This window comes from Miniopterus schreibersii (assembly GCF_964146895.1).
Source record: "Miniopterus schreibersii genome assembly, chromosome: 20".
NCBI lineage: Eukaryota > Metazoa > Chordata > Mammalia > Chiroptera > Miniopteridae > Miniopterus > Miniopterus schreibersii.
The window spans coordinates 17140185-17152459 of NC_138122.1; the positions used below are offsets into that span (position 1 = coordinate 17140185).

At 40.0% G+C, this 12275-nt stretch overlaps 1 protein-coding gene across 4 annotated transcripts in view; it reads left to right on the forward strand.

Annotated features, from left to right (window-relative positions):
• The window catches only part of TTC28 (tetratricopeptide repeat domain 28), a 463914-nt gene that overhangs the window by 105948 nt on the left and 345691 nt on the right, over positions 1-12275 (forward strand). Inside the window, exon 1 of one of the 4 annotated variants that reach the window (XM_081123103.1) lies at positions 7948-8753. The exons of the other annotated variants lie outside the window; for them this stretch is intronic. Within the exon in view, the coding sequence (XP_080979229.1) occupies positions 8727-8753 (27 nt within the window). The 5' untranslated portion in view covers positions 7948-8726. Of the gene's footprint in view, positions 1-7947; positions 8754-12275 lie in introns of those variants that run through there. 4 annotated transcript variants of the gene reach the window in all.

The window sequence follows — 12275 nt, forward strand, 5'->3', positions numbered from 1 at the left end:
TCTTTAGAAAGGATAATAGATTAAAATTACATGTTCTGTCCTAAATATTAGATCACTGAATTTACTCTAGATAAAGTCTATAAATTTTAACTAAAGATAACATATGCTAAAAATTTCCCCAGATTGATAAATTATATAACAGCAGAATTATGCATTAGCCCAGCCTGGCCGGTGTGGCTCAGTGGTTGAGCATTGACCTATGATACAGGAGATCCCGGCTTAATTTCCAGTCAGGGCACATGCCCGGGTTGTGGGCTCCATCCCCAGTAGGAGGCATGCAGGAGGCAGCCGATCAATGACTCTCATCATTGATGCTTCTATCTCCCTCTCTCTTCCTCTCTCTGAAATCAATTAAAAAAAAAAAAAAAATATATATATATATATAGACTGTAGCCCAAAATAATGTTTCATAGTCCATTGATCTGTGAAAATTTGTAGCACAGTCTTAGCATTCTTATGATAGAAGATTAATTGCTTGCTAAAGAGAGAAAGTATTTCCAAGTTAGTACCCATGTCCTTTAATAAGTATCACAGGAAAATAATTGAATGCTGGACTTTTTCTTTGAGTGTTAGATTTTGTTGTCTTCCTTCATAGTGTTGAACTTTGTTCTAGCAGATAGTTACTTGTAGTTGTTTCCTTTTTTCAAGATTTGTTTTTAAGTTTTGCTGGGTGAGTTTAGAGTGCACTTTGGGCCAGTTGACCTGTCTTCTATAAAGACATGACTTTTTTGAGGTCTCAACTGAATGTCCCAGGTGTTCCCTTCTGGCTGGTTGGAACTTGAAAGTTTTGCAGCCCTAGTGAGCTCTGGCAGTTGTTCAGCTTATAGCTTCCCTTTGCTTAGCCTTGTGGAGTTTCACCCTACATTGGGCAACTTTGTATTCAGCTAAAACTCAAGGAGACCCCTGTGTTGATTTCTGGAGCATCTTATCTGTGTAGCCCCCTTAGAGTTTATCTTCTCCATTTTTTATTCTGAATGTGCCAGCTACTTTGTCCTCCAAACTTTGATCTGTCTCCTCAACTCAGCAAGATCATTTTTCTCTGTTTGGGATCCCCTTCCTGCTCTGTGGTCCAGAAAGTATTTCCAGGCAGAAAGCCAGGATGGTCATAGGGCTCACTTCATTTGTGTTGTTTCCCTCAAAGTTCATATAGCACTGTGCTGCCTGTTGTCTGAAACAGTATGAAAACAGTGTTTTTCCTATATTTTATCCAGTTTTCCAGTTATGCCAGGTTCCAGTTGCTCTGTCATGAACAGAAGCAGAAGTCTTATTAGAAAAATGATTATACCTCTGAAACACATCAACATTAGTTCTGGCAGTTTGCTGCCCTTAAAATAGAATTAACACAAAAACCCATGGTATGATGAAAAAAGAAAAAAAAATCAGGTTTAGCATAGTAAAACAATAACAACAATACTAAACATATAGCAACAGTATAGCATGTGTATGATTACACATATAATTTAATCCAACAGCCATATTTAGGTAGGTGCTATTAACTCCATTTTACAGAGTTGGAAGCAGAGGTACAGAAAAATGAAGCGACACAAGGTCGTATAGCTAGTATATGGGGATCTAAGGTTTGAGCCAGGCTGTATTGGCCAAATAAAAATTGCCACTTGGGTAAACCGGGTAGGTCTCTCACCCATCCCAGCTAGGCAGTACATTACATTGTCTTTAGAAGTATGGCATTGTTCAGGATTTAGTTGTCACCCCCCTCCCCCTTTTATCTTTTTGCTCCAAACTCTGTTCCTGGGGGAATATTTTTTTTTTAACTGAAAGCCTTATACATATTATGTGAATGATCCCCAAATCTCTTTATAGCTATAGCTATAGATATATATCTTTAACTCCAGACCATAATTCTACCTACCCACTCCACATCCCTGTGTATCTCTTATCACTACCTCAGACTATACATTTCAAACTGAATTCAGTATCTGTCTGTTCTTTCTGTCGCCCATACTTCAGTCACTGAGGTATCTCTTTTTCTAAAAGGTGATGAAAAATTTTGGCATCATCTTTAAATTTTTCTCTTTTTGTCCCTTTTATTTAACAGGTTTTTAGGACCTATTTTACTAGTGAAATGTCTTTCAAAAAGATTATTTTTTCTGTTTCTGCTGCCCTAATTCAAGGCCTCTTTTTTTCCTTATTGATATATTCCAACAGAAACTTATTGGCCTTCCTGTCTTTCTTGTTCTATTCTTTCTATCCTTCACAATACTTCCAGAGTTAGCATAAAACTCAAATAGATTTGCCAGTACTTTGCTTAAATCCTGTGCTCGCTCATCATTGTCAGGAGTTAAGAACAAGGCTTTGGAGTTCAACTGACTGGAATTTTCTTTCTGCTACTTTCTAGCCATGATACTTTGGGAATTTTCTTAACCCTTTAGCCTTAATTTCTTCTTCTGTAAAATGGGTATAATAATAGTTCCTTCCAATAAAGATGTTAGGAAGAATCAACAACAACAACAAAAATATAAAAATACTTCAGTGTCTGGCATATACTCAATAAATGATAGTTATTATTAATATTGTTAAGATAATAGCATTCATAGCCCTCTAACCTTAACTCTACTATATGTTAAGGTTAGACTGCTGTGAGTGCTATTTCTTAACAATATTAATAATATTCCTAAGGTTATATTAATAATATATTAATAATGTTACCTTGCATTATAGGTTTCAGATCTATTAGATGACTTGTTAATGTGGCCCATATTTTCATGCCTCCATGTTTTGGCTCTGTTCCTTTAATCTGGAACAGTCCTCCAAACGCTTTCTCTGATTTTTGAAAGGATATGTTACCACCTGTGTTGTAAAACCTTTTTTAGTTACCACAGTCAGAATTAGTTTTTGGGGCTTCCATAGTCTTAATGAGAGAATAAGTGATTAGTTATTCATTCTTAATCCATTCTTCTAGCACTTAGTTTGCACTAAGAGTTTGGGCTCTTAAAGAGTAAAAGGAATAGCAGGACCAGTAAGTGTTAGGAGCCGTTGTTGTTTTTATTAGTTGTGTGTTTGTTTTCTCTTTTGACCTCCACCATACTTTTTCCTCCAGGGCAAAAATCATCTGATTTATTTTTGTCTCCTTTCACAGTGCCTAGTATAGTCCCTTGTATAGAATGAGTACTCAGTCAATGTGTGTTGACTTTAAAGCATCGGGCTTTAGCCTCTCTGACACTGCCTGATAGGTGAAGGAAGCGAGGTGGGTAAAGACAGAGGTGATCCTCTCTGGATGTTGTGGAGCAGTTTCCCTCCCTAGGAACGGGAGCATGGTCCTGCATCAACTGGGCATGTGTAGAATTCTTACTGTAACAAGTTACAGTATTCTGGTTTTAGCAAAGCACCCAAGTGTGTGAAATATCACTAAGGAGGCAAACTATTTTGGTCTCAAATCTTCTTCTACCTTTATCCCTTGACTTTTCTAACACCTCTTTAGATATTTGAAAATAATTTAGATGTCTTTAGGAATATTAATATATTTTTCAAATATGGTTTCACATTGAATTTAATATCCTACTTCTAAAACACAATAAATCAAAATGAGACTAGCTTTTCCAGGTATTTACCCTATGAGCAATGTCCAACATATCACTCCTTAGGAAATCCTGAAGAAATTGACAATGAAAAAACTATTTTTTCTTCATTTCCTCTTTTTTTGCTTTTTGTTCAGATTTGAATTGGCAACTAGTTATTGAGGAAATACTATTTTAATAGACTTTTACAATATCTGCTTTCAGGGAAGTGATTTGCGAAGTGCTATATTAAAAAATGAAGGAGTTGTAAAAATGTCTTTTAGTAGCTGCAGATCTGAGAAATTGTGTTCTTACTGTTTGATATTGGATCTTTGAAACAAAAGGCTAAGTTACACCATTTTGAACTGTGTTAGCTTGATAGCTCTATATAAGTAATCCTAATGGAGAAAATATATTGGTATAGTAGTAGCTCCTTAAATATTTCAGGTATAATTACTGATTCAGTTTGGAATAAGCAAAATAAATAAAGACTCAAAGAAAAAAAATAAGGTGTTTTAAGATAGTATTGATATTTAAAGGCTCCTAGATAATGGTCTTCTTTTGAGTGGTACCTACTAAATGAAAGCTAAAACACTTACCAGACAGCAGGGGAAGAAATGACATACAAATAAGTGACCCAAAGGAACTATACCTAAAAAATTGAGAACCAATTTAAAGCCTTGTATCACTTTGAAGTTTTAGATTGATTTTGTCTTTCTATGGCAACATAAATATATTTTCTCTCTCTCCTTTCCTGAGACAGCCTACTGTTCTCAGACCTCTTCCCCCCTGCCTCCAATTTAAATAACTGTCTTTTATTAAGTCCAATAACATCTGAGCACGGGAGACTGCTCTTTAGTCCAAAGACCATGCGTGGTATGCATATGGATTCACAGATGCCTTCAGAAAACCACCCCACAGATTAGGAACCATGTAGGTCCCTTAATTTACATATGGGAAAATGAAGCCTTGAGTGGTTTAAGTCAGCAGTCACAAATTATGACTTGCAGATGGAATTCAGACCTACAGGCATGTTTTGTTTGGCCTGTTAGGATGCATTAAAATTTTTGAGCAAACAGTTAAAAATCAGGAAATTTTTAGCATCTCGTGAAAATAAGGGGATCTGGAATTGTTGGAGTGATATTCCTGCATGACTTTAATTGACTAGAGTTACTTAGCAGCTACATCTTTTACAGGATTCATGTATCTCCAAGTTAGCAATTCTCACAATTCCCTTTTGTCTTATATCTGCTTCTGTTTCACTTATTCATTCACCTGCCTTGCCATTCTGAAAATTTTTGTTATTAGCAAGTCAGAGGCAGAGTGGAAAGTAGAACCTTTTATCCTGAACCTAAGCAACTGTAGGTTCCTGCTGTCATCACTCATGCATTGGTTTATAAACCCTGGATTCTTGCCCTTCCATTGCCATTGACGCCATGTGGCATCCAACAAGTCATTTAACCCCTCTGAATTTCAGTTTTTTTTGTTTTTAAAAATATCTTTATTGATTTCAGAGAGAGGAAAGGAGAAGGAGAGAGAGAGATAGAAACATCAATGATGAGAGAGTCATTGATTGGCAGCCTCCTGCAAGCCCCCGACTAGGCATTGGGCCCACAACCTGGGCATGTGCCCTGACCGGGAATTGAACCCTGATCGCCTGGATCCTAGGTCGATGTTCAACCACTGAGCCACGCCCGGCTGGGCTGAATTTCAGTTTTGATATCTGTCAAATGGTCATAATAAGCATTTAATCATGTAAACAGTTTTAAAAATCTAAAGGCTATATTAAAACAGCCTCATAAAGTCACAGTTAATATTTTGTTATGTGTTAGATTGCTTAAAAATGCTGCTTCCACCATGCCCTTTGCCTATGGTTAATACCTTCAGTGCCCTGCATTCTATAGGATAAAATCCAAATTTCTTTGCCTTACAATGTTCCCTACCATTTGGTTCCAACATACCTTGCAAAAATATCTTTTACTTTGTATGAAATGGAATGGAATTTCACTCATTTACTGTTCATTCTCCACCCTCCTACCTGTACCCCTCATTACCCATTTTTTTATCCCCTAAATATTAAGCACCTCTGCTGTGCCAGGAACTGTTTTGAGCCCTGGGGATTATAAAGCTGAACAAGACAAAGTCACTACCTCTAACATTCTTATACTTAAGCTTTATATTTTAGGCAGGTCATATATATATATCTTTATTGATTTCAGAGAGAGGAAGGGAGAGGGAGAGAGAGAGAGAAACATCAATGATGAGAGAATTGTCATTGATCAGCCACCTCCTGCATGCCCCCGACTGGGGGATTGAGCCCCCAACCTGGGCATGTGTCCTGACCAGGAATTGAACCGCGATCTCCTGGATCCTAGGTTGATGCTTAACCACTGAGCCAAGCCTGGCCAGGTGGCAGGTCAGTATTTTGTATCTTGAATACATCTTACGTATACTTGACTCCCTTGCTCACGCTATCCTCCTTTTTCTTTTTCCTTTACTCAACAAATATTTATTGATTGCTTATTGTGTCAGGCACTATTCACTGGGTGTTATAACAGAGCAAAGTCTCTGCTTCCTTGGAATTTGTTTTTTGTGGGATGAATAAGACATTAAATAAATAAACAAAATATATGTCATTAGGGCTTTGAAGTAAAATGTAGCAGGGCAAGGAGGATAGGAAGTAATTGTGTGTGAATCATGGTGTTATTATTTTAGAATAATGAGAAGGGATGATGAGAAGCAGCCTTTCTTATATTTGAAAAGAGTCCTGAAGGAACTGAGGGAACCAAGAGGGTATCTAGTAATTCAGGCAGAGGGTGCAACAAGTATATGCTTGACATATTCAAGGGACAGTGAGGTGGCCAGTATGGTAGGGGCTGAGAGAGAAGTAAGAGATGAGTTCTGAAAGGTAGAGGGGTACAGATCCTGAAGTGCATTACTGGCCATGGTACCTTGGCCTTATGCTCTAGAATGAGTTTTATCATCTCTGAATTTTTAATTCAGATTTCTTTGTATAACCTTCTTTGACCATCCCTATTTACAGTAATTTCTCATTCTAACTCCTGGAACACTTATTGACCACATAACTCATGTTGGTTAGCTGACTAAGGCAATGCCTGACTAAGGCAATGTCGTCTTACAGGTCTTCTGTTCTTTCCTAACTACTTTGTAACTTCCTCTAGCATAGGGATGTAATCTTCATCCTACATGATGCTTTTCACCTCGTTGGTGCTTAATATATACTTGTCTTATGAGGCTCTTGCCTCAGATGTCAGCAACAGGAATTTGAAAGCAGTGTCTAAGAAAGAAGGGAAAGGACTTGGTGATAGATTAGATGTAAGGTTTTAGTTTGTTATCTGGAAGAGTAACAGTACTATGGACAGATAAAGGAATATTGGGAAAATAAGCTGAATTTGGGATAGATTGATGAATTTGGTTTGGAATTTACTGAACTTCCCATGCTAGTGGGATATCCAAATTAAGCTGTACAGAATGACTTGGATATGTCAGAACATATAGAGAGTATTAGTATTATTTGTGACCGCTGCCAGCAGTATGCAATTACAAGAACATGGACAGCCTGTTACTCATTTCTAGTACCTGAAACAGGGGCTGGCAAATAATAGGCGCTTAAGTCATATACATAATACTGTTATCAAGATGAGAGGTAAGGTAGGTGTGTAGCTCTGGTGCACATCATGGAAAGGGCTTAGGCTCTGGAGTCAGTTCATTGTGGGTCTGAATTCCAGCCTCTCCACCTTCTGTGTGTTGTTGTTTTGAACAAGTGACTTCTTTGTATCTCAGGGTCCTCATCTGGAAAATGAGGACCTTCCTTTCAATGCTGGAAGGAAGACCTTGGAATAAGACCTTCCTTGCAGGGCTGTGAGACAATGATTGCAGGCATAGGTCCTGGCATAGAGTAGTGGCTTAAGAAATAGTACCGATTCATTTAGCTATAATTATTATTATTATTACTACAAGATAATGTATGCGCCCTTGGCTGAAATCAAACCCAGGACCCTTCAGTCCGTGGGCCGATGCTCTAACCACTGAGCAAAACTGGCTAGGGCTCTATAGCAATATTTTTTATAGTAAGAAATGCTAAATAGACGCAGAGTCTATTCTCTTTTATTTTTTTTATTTTTTCAGATACCTCATATCTTTTTTCTTCAAATCACACATTAAGATTTTGTAGCCTTTTGGTTTAGAGTCCTTTCCTGTTTCTTTTTTCTCTCAATGTAAGACAAATCTAAGTGCACCTTTTGAAGTGGTTTCCTGCTTTTGTAGGTCTTTTCTGGCTCTGATTCCTTAGGAGCTGTTGGGTACCTCTGAAATGTATGTTTTACTTTTTGCTTTGAAGCAGATGTCGTGGCACTAAGACCCAGAAACCGTTTGCTCTGTGTGGCTGGAGCTGGGCAGGCTGTGCTCTCGCACTGAAGGGAAGGAAGTCATTAGTGCAGACTGAGCTGTGGAGTTGGGTTCTTGCAGGATTTCCTTCCAGCCTTTCCCCACTAAGGTTCTTGGGAATTAAAAAAAAAATCTAAACACACAAAACAAGTTTTCCTATTTACAGTGTTTAGGGAAGGTAGGCATTTGGGGAAGGGCAGATCCTTTCCCCAAGTTATCCAAGAAGGAAGAGAAAACAGCGTAAAGAAGCTCTGATTACAGATCTTTGGAATTTTCTTTGCTAAATTTTACAAACGAGAAATACACCCAGAATTTTGGGAATTGCTCCAGGCTGCGCGTGAGGGTTTGATTGCTTGTCTAATCTTTTTTTTTTTTTTTTTTTTGGAGAAGAGGAGAATTCGCGAAAAGGGGTTTGGATGGCAGAAGCCCGGCTGGGTTTCTGTAGCTGCTCGTGTTCTCAAGCTCTTCTCTGAGGGAGGGTCTCTGCAGCTGCTGGGAGACCCCCTTGTCACAGGCTCCTTTTGCAGGCTCTGGCCCCGGGCGGAAAATGCCCCACTCTGGCAGGAGTATGCTGGCTGCTGGGACTTCCTAGCCCAGTGAGAAGTGTGTTCGTGGTTTGGGGATACTTTTCATTGAACTGAAAGCGAAAAGACTGGACTCTCCTGGGCTTTTTCCCTTCGCAGTGAATATGGGAAAGAATTAGGGGGTGGGAGGGAGGCAGCATGACTTGCAGTCGCTGCTGCCCTGCATCTGCCCCCAGCCCCCAGCCAGCATCTTGATGTTCCACGTATCGGCTGTACAAATATGATGAAATGGCAGCCCCGGAAGAAGGTAAGTGTCCCGGAGTGGGGACGGGTCCCTGATGCCCTAGGGAAGGGTTACAGGGAGCGGTGGCCTTTGGGTCCCTCCACCCCTTCCGTAGTTTGCTGGGCTGGCCGGTTCAAGCAGCTCTGTCCCCTTAGGGACTTGCGCCACTCCCTTAGGGACAAGTTACCAAGTCTGGTCTGTGTCCACTGCCTATTTAAGTTTTTCCTTCTTGGTATGCCTGGACTGAGTCTCAGGGGCGACAGCTCAGAAACAGCCATTCGCTTTAGAAGCCCTGTGGAGTCAGGGACATGATTAGCTTTGCAGGAGCCAGCCAAGAGCTGCCAGGGTCAAGGACTTGGTAACGCCCCATTCTCTGGGGGCCATTTGGAGCTGTACCCCCGACACATTCCAGTGTCCCCGCAGGTGGGTGGTGTTGTAGCACCTACTTCCCCAAGGGGTTAATAGGCTCAGATCGGCTGGCAGCTGCTTCCCCAGGGCCCCGCTGGGGGGCGAGCATCCCCAGCACAAACTGCCCAGCAGCTGGTTCCCGGGCAGCCAGGCTGCGAGGCCTCCTGCCCGAGCGCCTGGGGCCCCGCCCAGGAGGGCCTTCTGCCTGCGGGGCTCCCTGGCTGTAGTGTGGGCCCGCGCGAGTGAGCTCGCCGGCCATTGTGCACGGGTGTGTGTCTTGTGCGTGTCAGCGTGCACGGGCGTGTGTGCATCGATCGTGGGGAAGAGGGGGAGGGGGCACTTGCTTTTTGCAAGATTATTTCCTAATATGGCTCCTTTGTTGAGAACTCAAGAAAAAAAATCCAGTGGTTCTATCAAAATAAATTACTATTGGTCCCAGAAATAACGTTTCTAAATGTGGGACTGGTCCCTACTCCCGGACGTTCAGGGAGAAAGACAGCTTTCTTCAAGTTGTTGGCGGCTGTAGGTTTGGATAGGGCTCCCTTTTGCTAACTTGTCTGACGGGCGCTAACTGTTAGATGAACCCAGTGGTTCACTGCACAGCAGGACCTCTCCCCCGCCCCGCCCCCCCCCAATACCTCAGTTGGCCGTGGTTTTTATTGACATTCTTCTGAGGGAAAACATAGTGAACTGAATGTGCTGTGCCCTTCCCCAGCCATGACCTGTCTCTGTTAGCAGCTGCCTGGTGTTTTACTTGAACTAGCTAAACTGACTCTTTCTTTGTGGCATGATGTGTGATACCATGTTTTACATCAGAGCTGAAATAGAAATGGTGTGAAATGCATGAAAAGATATTATGCATTTGTTTTATTGCTGAAGAATCTAACAAACCCTGTTTCAGTATAGCCTGGTGAATTGGAAGGTTTTCTTTGATATCTGATTCAATTTTGACCTCTGACACTAAGTCATTTCTACCTCATCCCGAAGTCAGAATCTCTCATATATTAGTTCTCATCATAGAGCTTCTTTCAGTGAGATTGGTTTCATTTATTTTAGTTAAGACATCCATGTATCTTCCCCCAGATCCTCATAAAAATCAGAATTAGGATGAGGAAAACCCATGGAAGAAACCATATAGTTAAGCAGTTTAAACAGATGCTGTGTATTACTGAAGCCCCCCCCCCCATTTATTCTATATTTGTAAATTGCATATTTATGAGTACTTTTAAAATGTCTGCAAACTCTGCATTCATAAATGTCTGTTTTTTCTATTTTACCCAATATGCAGTAACTCATGTGGTTATGTCTGTGGAAACCCCTCTGGGGTACTGGTATTGCTTGAACCACGGAAGTATTATTCTTGGCAGTCAGGTGGATTTCTGGACTCTGGAAGATTCTGTTTCAAGTGTTAGGATTCACTCTGCAGTATTTACTCTCTGATGCTTAAATTGCTATACCAGAAGGTTGTGTTTATTCACTGTATTCATAATCCCAAATCATGTTATAAGGATCCAGATATAATTCTGCAGAGTTCATAGAAGATTAAAAAATAAGCTGAGCCATCAAATATTGTATGATTATTTGGTGGTGGCTTGAGAACAATTCTTGCTTCTACATTGGAAATGGAAGCTTCCATGGAAGAGACTCAATATTAAACTCTGGTAGGGCACCAGTAAGTCTTTACAAAGATTAAGTTTATTTTCTTACTCTTGTAAGAATACTCACATGATCAGATCATTGCCATGGTTTCTGGCTGAGTCTGTTAACACATTTGTAGTGGTACAGTCACATGCCATGTGTTTTGCCAAACTGTTTCATAAAAACCATTTACACTACAGATGAAAAGTGAGACTGCATTGATGTGATTTTAACAAAGCTAGGAAGATCATCCACAGAATGCTGCTCTAAGCAACATTTGTCTGTAGCTGGGCGTCATGACTAGGATTGGTTGGTAACTTGCTATCATGGTGCCCGATCAGCCTCTACCATTGCTGGCTTTTGTTCATTCTGGTCTCACTGTAAGAGAATCACCATAGGTTCTAGGTGTCTTTGTTTCTAACTGAGCATGCAGCTGGGGTACATGATTGAAGGGGAGCTCTTCACTCTGCTTTTCTCTGCATAATTGCTGGGTTAAAATAAATACTAAAATTTAGAATGTGGGCTCTGGAGGATTCAATTAGGGTCTGCCACCTTTTTACAAAGAAACTACCAGAACATAATTAATCATGTTACACTTTCAGGACTAGTGAGGAGCTTAGGCCCAGTCTTCCAGAGTACAGTGGGCCGCCCACTAAGAGCCCTGTAATTCCCCTAATAGCAAGATTCTGTGCAGTTGTGATTGCATCATGGTAAGAATGGAATTTAATATCACGCATATAGCAGGTGCCGTTTTTTATGTACCTGGTCTATGTTAGGCATCTCTGCTTGTTCTATATCTATCTAATGAAGTGGTAGGTGTTACAATTTGCATTTTGCAGATAAGGAAATAGATTTGGAGAGGTGAAATGACTGACTTAGAATCACACAGCGTGGCAGCATCAGAGCTAAGATTAGCCTAGGCCTTATTTACTTTAAGACGTGTTCTTCACTATTGTATTTGGGAATTTTGATAACCAGGGCTCTTTATTCAAGAAAGATAAAGCCTGAGAGCTCAGATGATCCCAGTATATGAAGGTTAGCCATAGCTTTGCTCCCTCATTTCTTGATATCAGCACCAAGATGCTCTTCTTCTCTCCCCTTCTTCTTGAAGAAACACAATGATTTCATCTACCTCTGAATTCTTGGAGCATTTAGAATCTATGCCTTTTTAGGCTGATGGTCTTTTATTGATAGTAACCTTTATATCTCTTTATGTATACCTTTATCTCTTTATGTATATATCCTGCCTCTCAATTATACTTCAAGCTCTTTGAATATAGGAACCATATCTCACACCTCTTTTTTGGTGCCAAAGATAATATAGTTGTTCAATAAATATTTATCTGATGTAAAAGTAAACAAGAACTATTTGTAAAACTTGTAATTTTAGACTTTATTCTAAGAGGTGGTATGAAGTTTAAATGTAAAAAGGTTAAAATATTTCAGTTGATTCATAGATATTAGACTGTAGTGGATTATTAAAGAAACCAGACTATTTGG